General features: G+C 38.4%; 1 protein-coding gene across 4 annotated transcripts in view; it reads left to right on the top strand.

The window, feature by feature from the left end:
* Nucleotides 1-17,631, top strand: part of LRR (capping protein regulator and myosin 1 linker 1 leucine rich repeat protein) — a 1,021,987-nt gene that overhangs the window by 620,691 nt on the left and 383,665 nt on the right. For all 4 annotated transcript variants that reach the window (XM_090381859.1, XM_090381857.1, XM_090381858.1 and 1 more), the window contains exon 25: nucleotides 294-381. In XM_090381859.1, coding sequence (XP_090237985.1) covers nucleotides 294-381 — 88 coding nt within the window. The remainder of the gene's footprint in view (nucleotides 1-293; nucleotides 382-17,631) is intronic.

The following is a 17,631-nucleotide window of genomic DNA, read 5'->3' as shown; positions in this document are numbered from 1 at the left end:
GCATCATATGCCTCTACTAATGCTAATGCTAATATTTAATAACACTCTTACACCACATTGAAAATAAAAGTATAGTTTATTAAGCTATTTGCCTAAACTACTATACATTAAGGTAACTTATCAGGTATCTCACCAATACCCATCATCAGACCGTGCTGTTGGGGGAACGAAAATAGAAAGGGTTACAAATTTGAATACAATTACCAATATTACAATTACAGTTATGAATATTATGATTTACAATTGCTGTATTGACAATTACAATTTGCATAAAACATTTTTGTGCATTCCAGTGAAGTCAACTTATCAGTTGCTGCTCATATTTCTGACCGAATACTGGATGAAGTTATAGAATCGTTGTCAAGAAGTCACAGGCATGTGGTATGTTAAAAGTCATTTTCTCTGTTGTATGTTAATTCATTTTTTATATATTTAACATATATGTTGTAATTCTGCATATTTTGCTTCCTTCAGGCACTAGTAAATTGAGTATTGATGGAAATAATGACCAGCAATTCAACTTCTGGTCTCGGGCCATTATTTGCAACAAAACTTAATTTATTAATAGTTGTTCTTGGTGCATTTTGAACTTACCCAGGTCAAAGTTTGTATATTGAAGCATGTGAACCTCCATTTCACCTTTTTAGAATGGTGACACTTCTTAAACTATACAAACAAAATTTGGAGCTATCAAATCAAATATAACAAATAATCCTGCTATCAGACTGCAGGAATTAGTTCAGTGCTATATATTTTGATAAAATTCTTAAGGAAATAGATCTAGCCAACCCTCCATGGTTAAGTATTCACCAAATTTTATTCAGTGGAAGCAGCAATTAGACTGACATTATCACGGGCTGGACGACTCTGAATTCTCCAAAATCGCAAATCCACAAATTCTGCAGGTTTTCTGAACATTATCATCGGAATTAAATATACCTGGTGGAATGCAGCAACTTCTCTGTTAATTGTATGCAGTTAAGATATCCCTGGAAAACTTAGTCTTTTCTTCAACAGATAATATACAGTAAACCGCCATTATGCTGCCTTACAACAAACTAAAGAACACTATAAGCAGGAAAGCATTATAAGTGGAACTCACTTTTTGTGGCTGTTATTATTAGATAACATTGATGTTGCAATTTTTGTAGTAGTGTTTATGGAGCAGTTGTTTATATATTCCCTTGTTTTTAGTGCCTTTAACCTTTGTTAAAATAAATTATGCTTTTAATAAGATTTTGTTAAATTAAACTCAACATATCTTGAGAACTTGGGAAAAGGCCTTTTGCTCGGATTCCATAGTATATAAAGAATAATGTCACACCCGAAAGAGCAGAAACTAAAAAATTAATAAGTTAGGTCTTATCTTGAGTGTTAGAAACATGATAATTGAAGTTTTAACATATACTAATGCTGGTGTCACTCCCAAGAACTGCCACTACCACTGGATGTAAGCTGAAGCTAAAAGGTCCACCTCCATAGATTGATGATGTTGAAGAGAAATAATAATCATGCTGCATCGAGTGTGGTGCAGGATAAAGTCGCTCGCGTTCAAGCTTTAGGCAGACGGGTCGGTTCGAAAAGTCAGAGACAGGAAGTGCCGCTGTCCCCCATATGCCTACCACAAGACCATCCAACTAGAAGTGCTTCTTGTTCAACTGCGCTAGTAACCACCCAGGATGAAAGAAAACACCAACACATGAAGTGGAGCACTGAAATGAATATGTGCAAGCATACTACAAAATAACCAAGCTAGAGACCGATATGACAATATACAGGTTGAGACTGCATACCAAGTGGTTGGAACGATTTCTGGATATTCAGACTACTGAACAGTAAATAGTGGACCAGAGAAGGACCATCATCATGAAGAATCTGATAGCTCCTGCAATTTTGGAATAAATAAAGCAAGATATGTAAGCAAAAAAGAACAAAGAACATGGACAACACGGAACCACAGGAGGAAGAGCAAGACGAAATACAGTCCAGAGCAGCTGAAGTGGAAAGAGATGAGGTCATGATATCCAGAATAGAAGTTGAGTGGAAGAAGGCTCTCACAGAATTAGAAGGAATGGGCCGTGCAAAGACCCATGTGATACTAAAGCAGAGACCCAGTAGAATCCTATGGAAAGTCACAGACTACCTCAGTCGCAAAATAATATCACCTTGACAATGATGGTGCAACACTGGAGGCCAACTACACAGCCATATACGGTGCTGCCATAGCAGCGGGGTAATTGAGTGAGAAATTGATTGAAAAAGTGAAGAGCATCCTCAAGGGAGAGCATCCACAGCAAACAGAAGACAAAAAAATCAGTGAATAGGAGAATACTTAGACACAATGAAGCAGAAACTCCTCGCACTCAGCAAGAGACTATGCCGATACAAAGAGAATTCCTTGAGGAAAATAAACAACCTAATCTTCTATGAAAACAAAAGAGCTTTCTACAGAGGTCTCGGAGAAGACAGAAAAGATGAAAATGGACCACTCGTGAACACAATCGAGGAATTATGGGGCAAATGGAGTAGTGAAGTAAGACATGACAACCGAGCCCTCTGGATAGAACTACAACAGAAGAAAACCAAGGACGTACAAGAGATGTGAGAGAGAGAGAGAGAGAGAGAGAGAGAGAGAGAGGAGAGATTCCGGAGGAAGTAATACAACAATTGAAACAACTACTGGTACAGGATGCTTACTTGCACACACAAGCTCTGCTTGTGTGTGTGCAAGTAAGCATCATAGCAGAGCAGTTCACCCAAATGATAAGGCTTCCAGAGTTTTTCACTCAACTAATCACATATCTGAATGCTGAAGACCAAGATACAACAAACTCAGCAAAATACAGGCCAATCACCAGTCTCCCAAAGATGTACAAGATCCTGAAGCTTTTCAGGAGCTTGTTCATCTTTCAGAAATCTTTGTTCTGCATAACCAGAAGATATCAGACCACTTGGAGAGCCAGAACCTAATGGAGGAACAGCAGAAAGGATGCAAGGAGCAATTAACCATAGATGCCACACTTAGAGCAAGCCTACAAGAAGCACTGAAACCTGTACCAGCAGCCATAGGTGCCAGCGTTTTTTGAGGCCAAGCGACATTACTGCGACTTATAGAGTGCTCTTGATAAGTGAATAACGTTATTTTAAGTTCATGTCTCTCTCAATAGTTTCATTTAAAAACAGTTCCATACTTAAAAACTACAAGTCAGAATGCAGAAAGGAAATTCACCTTCTTTTCCTTTTTCATATATATATTTAGTAGCACTAACCAACTAACACTTCAACCTCTTGGCCTCCTAGCAGCACTGCTCAAGGCGCCTCCGTAGCCAGGTGGGAAGGAGCAGCAGTGTGTAGCACACGCTTCTTGATTAGACCGTGGTTCGAGCCCGTCACCACCAAATACGGAGGATGCGGAAAGGTCAAGGAATGACCACCGCATATCCCGGAGCAATATGGCCTTAGTTGCTAATGCTCCTAAAAAACCAAAATAACAACAACAACAACAACAATAAATAACAGCACTGCTCTTGCCTCCCTGTTGCAGGGCCGGAAACCTTGGCGGAAAAGTCCCCCATCCAAGGGCCAAAACGAGCAAACATGGCAAGCACAGACCATGCTTCTGCTACTCAAACTAGCAGAAAATTAGACAAAATGAATTCAGGTGCAGCTAAGCGACAAAAAACAGAGCTTCTCCCTCTAGTTGCACCGCTGTTCTTTTTAGCATTAGCATTAGTAGAGGCACATGATGCAAGAAAGCAAGTTTATGCAGCATCAGCCCAAAAAAAAAAAAGCACACCACACTCTCCCATTTCACCCCTCTGTTCATTCCAAATACCTGTCCGGCCCAGCCTTAAATTTATTTAGGCTATCAACTTCCACAACAAAGGATGGAAGTCTGTTCCACCAACCAACTACCTGCTGGCTAAAGGCAAACTTCCGCACATCTATCCTACATCTGTCTTTCCTCAATTTGAATTTATGCCCTCTCAGGTGATTATTCTGAGTAAGAGGAAGAATCTCATCAGCATTGAGCATGCTCAAACCATTCAAGGCTTTATACACCTCAATCAGATCACCTCCTTAATTATTCATTCCAAGAACGAACAATCCATAGAAGTTTGTCACCATTTCAAATCCAGAAAACTCTCGAAAGCATAGCTAAACCCCCTAAAACAGTCAAAAGACTAAAATCAGGGGTTCTGCTAGTAGAAATAACAAACCAAAAACAAGCTGAGCATCTAATGAAAGCAAAAACTTTTGGAGATATTCCAATGACAGTTACTCCTCATTCCACCCTGAATACCTCGAGAGGAGTAATTACTGAATGGGACCTCCTCACTGTCCCCGAAGATGAAATCCAAGAAGAGCTGAAAGATCAAGGAGTTATTCAATTCAAAAGAATAACAATTAAAAGAGACAGAGAAATTATCCCAACGAAGAATATAATTCTGATCAACACTCCAAAACCACCAAATAATGCAAAAGCTGGATACTTAAACTGCCCACTGAGACTATACATTCCAAATTCTGTCCAATGTTTTGTGTCAGAAGTATGGACACTCTCAAGCAGTATGCAGAGATCTTGCTATCTGTGCAAAATGCAGGTCATGAGAACATACACAAAAAGAGTGTACTGCACAAAATTCAAGATGTCCCAACTGCAGAGGAGAACATATTGCCTACTCAAAAGAAAGTGAAGAGTGGAAGAGAGAAAAGAGAATACAGAAATATAAAGTGGAAAACATTGTAACATATTAAGAAGCTAAAAGAACAATAATAAAACCAGAAAGAACAAATAGACCATCTTATGGACAAGTAACACAAACTTATAAAAAAGAAGTAGCGATCCCAAAAAAAAAGTCCATTTCAGATTGGACGCGCTCACTGCTCATGACCCAAAATCAAAACAAAAAGTGAACGGGCAATAAACACACCCACTACGATACCACCAACTAGAGAAACCACCAAATCCACAAAACAAGGTAGAACCACTGAAGTAAATGGGAATAAAATGGACAACATGGAAGAAGAAGAAAAGAATCAGACAGAAGAAACAATACTAGAAATTTTTGCAGAGGAAGAAGAGATAGATAACAGAAAGCCATACTTCCCTAAAAAAGGAAGACAAAAAACAGAGAACCCTAAGCCACCAACCTCAAGAAAACAAGCTGAAAATACTAACAGAACCAAATAATGAATACATTTTTACATTGGAACTGTAGAGGATTCTGCAGCAATTTTGAAGATATCCATGATCTCCTATCACAGTACAATCTGATTAGTCTATGTTCACAAAAAACATATCTTAAACCTCAGAATAAAATAACATTAAAACATTACAGTATATACAGAAAGGACAGGATTACCAATAGTGCAGCACATGGTGGAGTAGCAATCTTAGTAAATTCCAGTATACCTACCCAACAGGTTCCCTTGCAGACAAATCTAGAGGTCATAGCAGTATGCATTGCAGTAAACTTTCATGTAACACCTCCATATACCTGCCACCTCCATATACCTGCCACCAAACCAATATATAAGTTATGGAGAACTAGAAGACCTGATAGTCTAACTACCCCCTCCTTTATGTATCATAGGAGATATGAATGGCCATCATCCTCTATGGGGAAATGTAAACATAGATAAAAGAGGTCAAATTCTGAAAACTACTAGATAAGCTCAGCCTAACACTCTTAAACGATGAGACATCCACATATAGACGTCTATCCACAGGAACTTGTACAGCAATATGCACCCCTTCGTTACACCCTCTACTGGAGTGGGCAGTTCACAGCGATCCACTAGGTAGTGATAATTTTCCAGTAAAAATTACTTTAAACGAACTGACCCCTTGTCAACCGGAAAGAACTTCAAAGTAGAGATTAGATATGACAAACTGGGCAAGATATAAGCAGCTGGCCATATTAGAAGAGCAGCAAATCCAACAGGTTTCAATTGACTCTGCAGTGAAATATGAAACTGACAAAACTCCTCCATATTGCAAAACTAACAATACCAAAAACCTCTTTAAAGTTTCCCATACATCCAAATAAGCAGAAAGTCATGGTGGAACGATGAATGTGCTCTAGCAAAATGAAAGAAAATGAATGAAAGCATGGAATAATTTCTAAAGGTACCCTACCACAACTAACCTGATATATTTAAAAAAAGCAACGGCCAATGTCCGACACATTACTAAGATCAGTAAAAACTAATGTTGGATTAGTTTTGCGTCTACAATTACTAGAAAAACAGCAGGAAGGTTTGGGACAAAATAAATAAAATAAACAACAAATACCAAAAATTTCTCTTCCTTCCAATGCTCTTGGTAGGAGGAGGTCCCATTTGAAAAAATATCAAGCAGTAATTCCTATGAACCAGCTTTCCAAAAACGTAAGGCAAATACAGAAACATATAAATTGAATTTCTCCTGTAAAAGTAACGAATCCTATAACCAACCTTTCACTCTCAGAGAACTTCATAAAGCCATTTCAGAGACAAGGCAAAGTGCAGCGAGTCCAGATGAAATAGTATACATGATGTACAACAATTAGATGAGAAATCATTGATATCGTTACTCTTGTTGTATAACAGGATATATCTAGAACATTCCTTTCTGAATCAGTGCCATCACGCGATAGTCTTAGCCTTTCCAAAACCAAATAAAGATCCCACAAATCTGAACCACTATCGTCCAATAACCTTAACTAGCTGCCTTGGCAAAATACTTGAAAAAATGGTAAATGTCCGACTAATGTGGTTTTCAGAAACTCATAACTTACTAAATACAGCTCGATGTGGTTTCAGAAAGAACAGGTCCACTTTAGACTTAATGGTTAAAGTATAAAACAACATAAGAAATGCTTTCATTTCTTAGAAAACAATATCTAGTAATGATATATTTTGATATAGAAAAGGCTTATGTCACTGCATGGAGATAGGGAATAGTTAGAGACAACTTGGGAATGAGAGGACATCTCCCAATATATATCCAGAATTTTTTGTAACGATTGAACTTTCCAAGTTAGGATATTAACCACACTATCGCAGGTCTTTATACAAGAAGAAGGAGTGCTGTAGGGATCAGTACTCGGTGCTACCCTGTTTACCATAGATGCAGCACTTTATGTTGATGATTTCAGCATTTCGTGTCACTCGCAAAATATGCAAATAATAGAACGCCAACTGCAATCAACACTCAATAAAGTAAGTGTGGTCCTAAAACAATGGCTTTCGACTCTCTAAACAAAAGACCGTTGGAATACACTTTTGTCGGAAGAGAAACTTATGCCCAGACGCAGAACTAAAGCTAGGAGAACAACTAATCCCAATAACATCCAGCACAACTTTTCTTGGACTAACCTTGATAAGAAACTGACCTTTTTAGATCATATAAAACACCTTAGAATAAACTGTCTAAAGAAATTGAATATTCTGAGAGTCATATCTGCAACGACGTGGGGAGCAGACAGGTACACTTTGTTACATCTGTATAGAACCTTGACAAGGTCCAGACTCGATTATGGAGCACCAGTTTACAACTCTGCAAGACCCAGTGCCTTAAGATGGTTAGATCCTATACACCATAAAGCACTATTTATAGCCCTAGAAGTGTATCATGCTTCTCGGGTTCAAAGTCTCTATGCTAAAGCCTATGAACCACCATTTCACCTCAGAAGGCTACTTTTATCTTATGCAGCTAAAATAAATTGTATTCCAAATCATCCTGTGTACAAAACATTATTTGTGCCAATATGGGAAAATACAGAATACATCCAACAGAAAATAAACCAGAAAACATACGCATCAAGGAGCTATTTCCAATTTGGTTTCTTGATTTCATCAAATTACTATCATACAAAATGCACCAAGACCTCCTTGGGATATAATATCACCAGTCTATGATGCCTACTTCTGTAACTGGGGAAGACATTCCCTAGCAAACAAACTGAATGAGTATTTTGCATCTACATTCACACATGAAGAATTATTAAGGTTTGAAAATGGCAGAAGGTTATCAAATTGTAACAGGGTACTTAATGATTTTGTAATAACTGAGAGCAAAGTGGAGGAGAAATTGTTTAAGTTAAACATAAGAAAAGCACCTGGGGTGGACGGGATCTATCCAGTTATATTAAAGGAGGCGGCAAAGCAACTAAGGAAACCCTTAGCCATAATTATGAGAGCATCCTTGGACTCGGGAGGTTCCCATGGACTGGAGATGTGCAAATGTATCCCCAATTCACAAAGGGGGGGATCGAAGGGTGACACGAGTAATTACAGACCAGTTAGTTTAACTTCTATTCCAGGTAAAATAATGGAGTCACTGGTTAAAGATGCATTGCAGGATCATCTAGACAAGACTGCAGCAATAATTCAGGCGCTGCATGGGTTTGTTAACGAAAAGTCTTGTCTGACAAATTTGATTGGTTATTATGATGTGGTTACAAAGGAACTGGATGCAAAAAATAATTTTGATATCATATATTTGGATTTCAGGAAAGCTTTTTACACTGTTACGCATGGAAGACTATTGTACAAATTGGAGCAGAATGGTATTAAGGGTAAGTTGCTACAATGGATAAAAGGATGGTTAAGCGGGAGAAGACAGAGGGTGGTAATCATTTTTTTTTGACTAATGTTATTAGTGGAGTCCCACAGGGTGCCGTGTTGGGACTGTTGTTTTTTATATTTATCAATGATGTTGATGAAGGTATATCAGGCTTAGTGTTGAAGTTTGCAGATGATACAAAGGTTGGCAGGGTTGTTAATGACAGTAATGGCAGTGTACTACTGCAACAGGATCTAGATAATTTGGGCAGAAAATGGCTAAGAAGTGGCAACTGAAGTTTAACCTTGACAAATGCAAAGTACTGCATATGGGTAGAAGTAACCCAAGAGATAAGTACCAACTTTGTGGTTCTACACTTAAGGTGGTAGAAAATGAAAAAGACTTGGGAGTAATTGTGCAGTCAGATATAAAGTTTTCTGAGCAATGCAGACAGGCTGCCAGGGCAGGTCATGGGGTTTTGTCAATGATATATCGGAATTTTGCTAGCAGGGAAAAGGAGGTGATGTCCCTCTGTATAAGGCAATGGTCAGGCCAGGCCTTGAGTACTGCGTACAGGTCTGGAGGCCTCATTTCAGGAAGGATGTAGATTTGCTTGAGCATGTACAGAGAAGGGCAACAAGATTGGTGAGGGGAATGAAGGGATCCTCTTACCAAGAGAGGCTTAAGTTATGCAAATTGCAGTGGCTGGAGATTGGCACCTGCGCTGTGATCTGATTGAGTGTATAAGGCCTTGAATGGGATGAATACGCTGAATTCTGATGGGATCCTTCCACTTGTTCAGATTACGAACCCAAGGGGGCATAAATTCAAATTAAGAAAAGACAGATGTAGAATAGATGTGCGGAAATTTGCCTTTAGCCAGCGGGTGGTTAATTGCTGGAACAAACTTCCATCTGTTGTTGTGGAAGTTGATAGGTTGAATAAATTTAAGGAGGAACTGGACAGGCATTTGGAGGGAATGGTGTGATTTTGTTTTGGCTGATGCTGAATAAGCTCATACACTTGCTTTCTTGCATCACGTGCCACTACTACTACTACTACTACTAGGAAACAGCTTTCAACAACTACATGCTGCTTATCTAGAGAAATATCCATTCTGTACACAAATATATATGAATGGATCGAAAACTGATTCAGGGGCAGTTTTCTCTGATACTACAATAACTGAAGTTATCCCAACAGAATGTAGCATCTTTACAGCTAAACTACAAGCTGTGAAGTTAGCAATGGACCAAATATGGCACCAAAGGTTACACCATAGTCTGATCTTTACGGACTCCTCAGTGTAATGCAAGCAGTACAGTGTGACTCAAAGAATTTCCATCCGACTTTGAGACAAATTCAAGTCGCCCAAAGCAAACGGATTAAAAGAAAACAAAATGTTACCTTTTGTTGGATTCCTGGACATACAGGAATTAAAGGAAATGAACAAGCTGCCCATGCAGTAAAAACGGCAACAGGCATCATGCCATCAACCACCAAAGTACAATTTACAGACTATACTCCTAGCATTGGTATACATACAAGTATACATTCACCATTTCCTATTCTTAGCTACCCTAACACAGCCCATTAGTTTACTTCTATTGCAATGATTCCCAGCAGTCTCTGAAATCCCCTGCATCTTGTTTTTAGGCTGCTGCTCATTCCAATAGAAGCAGTGCAAGAATCAGTTTCACCTCTGCCAGCGTCTACTGTTAAACTATTAGTCTGTGTATTCCCCCCCCCTAGCTAGCAGTTTTCAGACCTGCCTTGATAGCATCAGCAAATATTCTTGCACCCTTTCTATTTAAGTGTATCCCATCCCTGTAGAAGCTGTCTCTCCTGTTTACAAGCACAGACCAGACTGAGAAAAATTCTACCCCATGAGCCTTGCACACTCTCTCCAGGGCTGATTTGATCGACAAGGCTCTCATCATATACTCCCGCCTATCCTGTCTGGGCAGAATTGCAGGCACTTTCAAATTCAACCCTAACTCATGGTTTTTTTTTTTTTTTTTCAACATTGACCTGTACTTTTTAAGTAATTCTGCCAGTCTCCTACTCTTAATATCATTTGTGCCAACATGTACAACAATATCATCCTTTTGTGCCCTTAAAAGATCTGCTCTACATCGACATCAACCTTTGCTCCTGGCAGACATACCCTGGTCTTGTTCCACCTATTCTTTTTGCACAGTATGTTCCCCGTTTCCCTGACAATAGAGTCACCGACAACTACTAGTTCCTGTGGGACCAGCGCATTCTACCTTGGGGTTTGGCACTGTGTTGCATGATGTTCAAGTGCAAGCTGTGAAATTGATGTGGGCAGCTGAGAGCTTGATGAGCTTCTCAGTTTAGATCATTCGAGGGTATCCTCCCTGTCCTTCAAACCCTCATAAAGGCCCATAACAACGTTAAGTTGTCGCCTGATTTCCTAACCAACCAACTATGATGTGGTTATAAAGGAACTGGATGCAAAAAATAATTTTGATACCATATCTTTGGATTTCAGAAAACTTTGATACTGTTGCACATGGAAGACTACTGTACAAATTGGAGCAGTGTGGTATTAAGGGTAAATTGCTACAATGTAAAAAAGGATAGTCGAGTAGGAGAAGACAGAGAGTGGTAATCAATGGACACTGCTCTTCGTGGACTAATGTTATTAGTTGGGTCCTCCAGGATTCAGTGTTAGGCCCATTTTTGTTTTTTATATTTATCAGTGATATTAATGAAGGTATATCAGGCTTAATGTCCAAGTTTGCAGTTGATACACGGTTTGGCAGGGTTGTTAATGACAGCAATGGCAGTGTGCTACTGCAATAGGATCTAGAAAAGTTGGCAAGGTGGACTGAGAAGTGGCAACTGAAGTTTCTTATTGACAAATGCAAAGTATGCAACTGTATGGTACTACAGTGAGGGTACTATAAAATGAAAAAGACCTAGTAATTGTGCAAACAGGCTGCCCGAATATGTCATGGGGTATTGTCAATGATATACAAGAATTGTGCTAGTAGGGAAAAGGAAGTGATTATCCCTTTGTATAAGTTATGATCAGACCACACCTTGAGTACTACATGCAGGTCTGGAGGACTCATTTTAGGAAGGATGTAGAGTTGCTTGAGCAAGTACAGAGAAGGGTAACAAGATTGGTGAGGGGAACGAAGGGCCCCTCTTACCAAAAAAGGCTTAAATTCTGCAAATTGCAGTGTCTGGAGATTAGGCACCTGCAATGTTATCTGATTGAGGTATATAAGGCATTGAATGGGATGAGCAGGCTCAATTCTGATGGAATTCTTCCCCTTGATCAGATTATAAACCTGAGGCTTGCATAAATTCAAATAAAGGCAGTTGTAGAATTTATATGTGGAAATTTGCCTTTATTAAAGCTGATAGTTCATTGCTGGAACAAACTTCCTTCTGTCGTTGTGGAAGTTGAAAAAAAAATGTTTTTTTTCTTCTTCTTCTTGTTCCCCCCCCCCTTTTGGCGGAGGAGAAAAGAAATCAAAAATAGCGATAGGATTAAGGATAGACAGAGCATTCATATCACACTCGTATTGCACTAATAGTTTTATGAACGGGAAAAAGATAGAAAAAGACAGTATAAAGATAAAAAGTCATTAAAAATACTGAACTTACTGAGTGTGTAAGGCCCAACCTTAAAGAAAGGGTTCTGGTATAAGCAAATGTTAGTTAAAATGGGTGTTAATACCATAGGCTTGTAGAGAATAAGGGAATTCGAAACCAAAACTAAAAGTTACCTGTAGTCATTAAGTAGAGCGGAGGAGCGACGTACACAGCCAAGATGCAAAAGGGAGAAAATGACAAGTCACCGAGTTTTTATAGATTTAGAGCAACAGATAGGGATGACCTCTATCGTTGAAAAAAATTTTGGGAAAGATGGCCTAAAAACATGAAACGTCAGACAGAAGACCGTGGACATACCAAAATTTGAAGGAATATGCGAAACAGAAAAGAGAACAAGAATAATTCCGAACTACAGGAGACAAAATTCGGTAAAATTTAGATGATCAGATAACAGGGTTTATAGATTATGCTCTAAATTTCCAAAATGACAAACTGTGGTAGAAAGAGAAAAGCACAGTTAGGCACATCTACGGTTGATTGGAAGTTTAATGAATCCATTGAAGAGCGTGACAAAAAATCGGCAGGCAAATATTTTTGATGGAAACAGAATTAAAAACCTTGAAGAAGAAGAATTTTCGTATCCAATGATAAAATTTATTCACCAAATAAAAGGCCTGGTTAAATGATGCAGACAGCAGATCGGAGACCGGTGTCAGGGAAGCAAAGTGCCAAACCTAGTGGTTGTAATCAAGGAAGAGAGACACACTTAAGTCCAAAAAAGCAGCCATATGTACAGGATTCCAAAAAAGAAGAGAGGACGAGTTCAAACTAAACGTGTGAAAAAACTTAGAGAGTAAAGCAACAGTAATCTCATTCTGGAAAGGAACCTTAAACGGAAGTCACGAACAGCGATTACTAACTAAGTAGTGGAAATCCCACCAAATTAGCATTAGCATTAGTAGAGGCATATATGATGCAAGAAAGCAAGCTTATTCAGCATCAGCCAAAAAAAAAAAAAAAAAAAAACACACACCACTCCCATTTCACCTCTCCGTTCGTTCGAAATACCTGTCCAGTTGAGCTTTAAATTTGTTTAGGCTATCAACTTCAACAACAAGTGATGGAAGTCGGTTCCACCAACCAACCACCCGCTGGCCAAAGGCAAATTTCTGCACATCTATCCGACATCCGTCCTTCCTCAATTTGAATTTATGCCGTCTGAGGTGATTGTTCTGAGCAAGATGAAGAATCCCATTGGCATTGAGCATGCTCAAACCATTTGGAGCTTTATACACCTCAATCAGATCACCTCGTGGGTACCTAGATGACCAAAGTCTCCAGACATTGTAATTTGCAAAACTTAAGCCTTTCTTCGTAAGAGCAACCCTTTGTTCCATTCACTAATCTTGTTGCCCTTCTCTGTACCCGTTCCAGCAGCTCTACATCCTTCTTGAAATGAGGCCTCCAGACCTGTATACAGTACTCAAGATGTGGCCTAACCATTGCCTTATACAAGGGAATAATCACCTCCTTATCCCTGCTAGAAAAATTTCTGTATATCATTGACAAGACACCATGAGCTAGCAGCTCGTCTGCACTGCTCAGAGAACTTCATATCTGCCTGCACAATTACCCCCAGGTCCTTTTCATTCTCCACCACTGTCAGTGTAGTACCGCAGAGTTGATACGTTGCTCTGGGGTTACTCTTTCCCATATGTAGTACTTTACATTTGCCAATGTTAAACTTCATTTGCCACCTCTCAGCCCATCTGTTCAACCTTTCCAGATCCTGTTGCAGCAGCATAGCGTCAGTAGTGTCCTTAACAACCCTGCCAACCTTTGTATCATCTGCAAACTTGGACATTAAACTTGATATCCCATCATCAATATCATTCATAAACACCGAAAACAACAACGGACCCAACACTAAACCCTGAGGAACTCCACTAATAACATTAGTCCACGTTGAGCAGTGTCCATTGATTACCACTCTCTGTCTTCTGCCACTCAACGATCCCCTTATCCATAGCAGCAATTTGCCTCCAATGCCACACTGCTCCAATTTGTGCAGCAGTCTTCCATGTGCAACAGTATCAAAAGCCTTTCTAAGATCCAAATATATAATATCAAAGTTATTCCCTGCATCCAGTTCTTTTGTGACTACATCATAGTATCCAATCAAATTGGTCAGGCAAGACCTGCCCTTAACAAAACCATGCTGCGTCTGAGCTATAACTGAATTCTTGTCTAGATGATCCTGCAGTGCTTCTTTAACCAGTGCCTCCATTAATTTTCCTGGAACAGAAGATAAATTCACAGGTCTATAATTACTTGTGTCAGCCTTTGATCCTCCTTTGTGAATTGGGGTTACATTTGCACATCTCCAGTCTGTGGGTACCTTCCCTGAGTCCAAGGAAGCTGTCATAATTATGGCTAATGGATTGCTTACTTCCTTTGCTGCCTCCTTTAATATAACTGGATAGATCCCATCCACCCCAGGTGCCTTTCTTGTATTTATCTTCAACAATTTCTCCTCCACTTCCTCCCAATTAAAAAATTAAAAGATCATCTAGCTCACTGCCAGTGTTTACTTCATCTATGGCATTCTCCTTCCTGAATAACTCCTCATGTGTGAATGTAGGTGCAAAATATTCATTTAGTTTGTTAGCTCCCTGAGCAGGATCACGAACAGTTGAACCATCGATATCAAGTGGACCAACCTGATTCATCCCCTTCCTTCTAGAGTTTACGTAAGTGTAGAACTCTTTGCATCCTTTGCCAAATATTTCTCGTAATCTGCCTTCGCCTGCCTAACCTCCTATGTAACTTGGTTACAGACCAGCTTATATCTATCATAGGCTTCTGTGTCACATGTTAATTTATATGTATCCCATGCATTTTTCTTCTCTGTCACATGTCTAATTAGTTCATCTGACATCCATTTGATAACAACTCTGTCTTCTCTTACCCACCATCCCTTTATTTATAGCAGAAATTTTTCCTTACTCTCACTGCTCCTTGTAAAGCAGTCTGTCATGTGCAACAGTATCAAAAGCTTTTAATTTTTTTTTTTTGCATCCAGTTCCTTTGTTACCGCATCACAGTATCCACTCAAATTTGTGAGGCAAGATTGCCCCTTGACAAATCCATGCAGTGACTGAAGTATAACTGACTCCTGTCTGAATGGTCCTGCATTAGTTCTTTTACCAGTAACTGTGTTATTTTCCCTTGAACTAAAGTTAAGCTAACAGGTCTGAAATTTCTCTTTGATCACCTTTGTGAAATGGCAATACATTTCCACATCTCCAGTCCACAGGGACTTCCCCTGAATCCAAGGATGTTCTCATAATCATTGCCAAAGGTTTGCTTACATCCTTTATTACCTCCCTTAATATAATTAGATAGATCTCATCCACCCCCGGGCACCTTTCTTACATTTTATTTCAGGAATTTCTCTTTCAATTTGATCTCAGTTATTACAAAATCATTTAGTTCCATGATAGTGTTTGATAAACTTCTGGCATCTACTCTCCTAAAGAATTCCTCACATCTAATGTAGAGGCAAAATACTTATTCAGCTTATGTGATGCTGTTCAGAGAATATGACCAGAAAAGTCACTTTTGTGGAATTGGCCCTTGCATCATGAAAATGTCTCTGAACACTCAGTGCTCAGAACTTCATTTCCAATGAAGAAATTCTTACAAAGTACTCCATCACTGTTGTCCCCATTTGCCATACTCATTGGATTAAGATCCCTGTTTTTTTTTTTTTCCTATTTTTTTTTTTTTTTTTTTTCCTATTTTTGTTTCCCTAACTTAAAGCCCCACCACTGCAAGATCACAGATTTGCAAAGACTGAAATTTTAACTTTTCATAGTTGTTGCAAATTGTCCTAGATAGACCATTTCAAAATCCATCCAAATAGCTGGTAACCGTTGTCATTTTCCAAATATTACTTCAGCCACCAAATTTTTTGATCATACCTCATATACGTTATTTAAAAAAAATTAAGAAATCACATGTATTTGTAGAAAATTTGAATAAAAAAGTATAAGTATTAAAAGCTGATTATGTGGTATGATGGAAAGGCTATTTCAGCTGCAAATCTTACAAACATCTCATCCTTTTATTTTTATGCCATATAAAATCAGCATTCTTGCAACACTGAAAAGTCAGAAGTTATTGGCTTGATAAAGAACCCCAGGGGCTCATATCTGGTGAGTATGGGCTTGGCACACCCAGGGGCCTGATCTGCATATCATTATTCTTCTCTTTCTTGGTGATTCCCTTTTGTCTCTCTCTCTCTCTCTCTCTCTCTTTTTTTTGTCTGGTGCAGCATAAGCCTCAATCTTCCTTGCATCATATAGCTAATAATAATAATATTAACAAAAAGGAAGTAATAATCCAAAAGAGAAAATGAGCTGGATTATGGGGGAACTTGAAGACTTCTATATAAAATCGCAACAGTAATAGATTCTGAAAATATATTAGTAAGCTATATTATAGTAATAACAATGGTTGATGGCAAAATATATAACACATTTTCAAATAGTGCAACTATATAATGCTATATTTATACTTGAAAACTAAAGAAATGACTTATTTAAATACAATACAATATATAATAAGAAAATTTGTAAAATGATGAGAGGAGTTTACCTAAGTATAGTACATAGAACACTTCCGTATGATACTCTCCAGAAATTAAAACAAAAAAAATCGAAAAACTTGCATTAGAGTAAAAAATAATTAAAAATCAATTTAATGCAATTAAAAATATTAAAAAGAATCTAACAAAAATATTCAAAACGATTTTCATTCCTGAAGCTGACAACGCTTTTCGACCGTATGTTGTGATCACAGGAATGAAAATTACCGAATAGGGTTGAACACGAAACTTAAATAGTGATTATTTGTCTTCGTGCTTGCACGTAAAGGTCCACGCATCGGAGATCAAATATGGCCGACAAACATTATCAGAATTCTCGTGTAACTTAATTTCTACGGTTTCTGCAATTAATAGTCGCATATAATTACATTGGACATTAAGTATATTGGCCTCATTAAATAAAAAAACTGTTTTTCGTTAATGGCATGAAAGGCAAATTCTGGCGCTGCTGAATGAGAAGCATGAACTGAGGCTTCATGTTGATTTACCCAAATATTCAGAGAAAAAAAGCGTCAAACCTTGATAAGACAAGTCGCAATCACCGCAAGAAATGTTGTGTACCAGGTCATTAATTTGTGTTGCGAATGCGGAAAGAACCAAGCAATTGTTCAGTCTAGTGTGTAATATTCGTATTGGCCTGGCCACAATTTTAAATTCGCTATCTTTAAAGAATCTATTAAGTTGTTTGTGCCACTGTTCAACATATGGGACAGAAATAAAGTATTTTTTGATATTACTATTGTTGGTTGGTGTAGTATTTTGTATCCTTAGCCTGTACCCTAATCCGGTTTATTGTGGCAAGAGTTTAACCCCTGTTTAA

Source organism: Mastigoproctus giganteus, chromosome 9 (assembly GCF_048544385.1).
Source record: "Mastigoproctus giganteus isolate SK-2022 chromosome 9, ASM4854438v1, whole genome shotgun sequence".
Classification (NCBI taxonomy): domain Eukaryota; kingdom Metazoa; phylum Arthropoda; class Arachnida; order Uropygi; family Thelyphonidae; genus Mastigoproctus; species Mastigoproctus giganteus.
The sequence above is the reverse complement of the archived record's forward strand: the minus strand, read 5'-3'. Positions and strand labels throughout refer to the sequence as shown.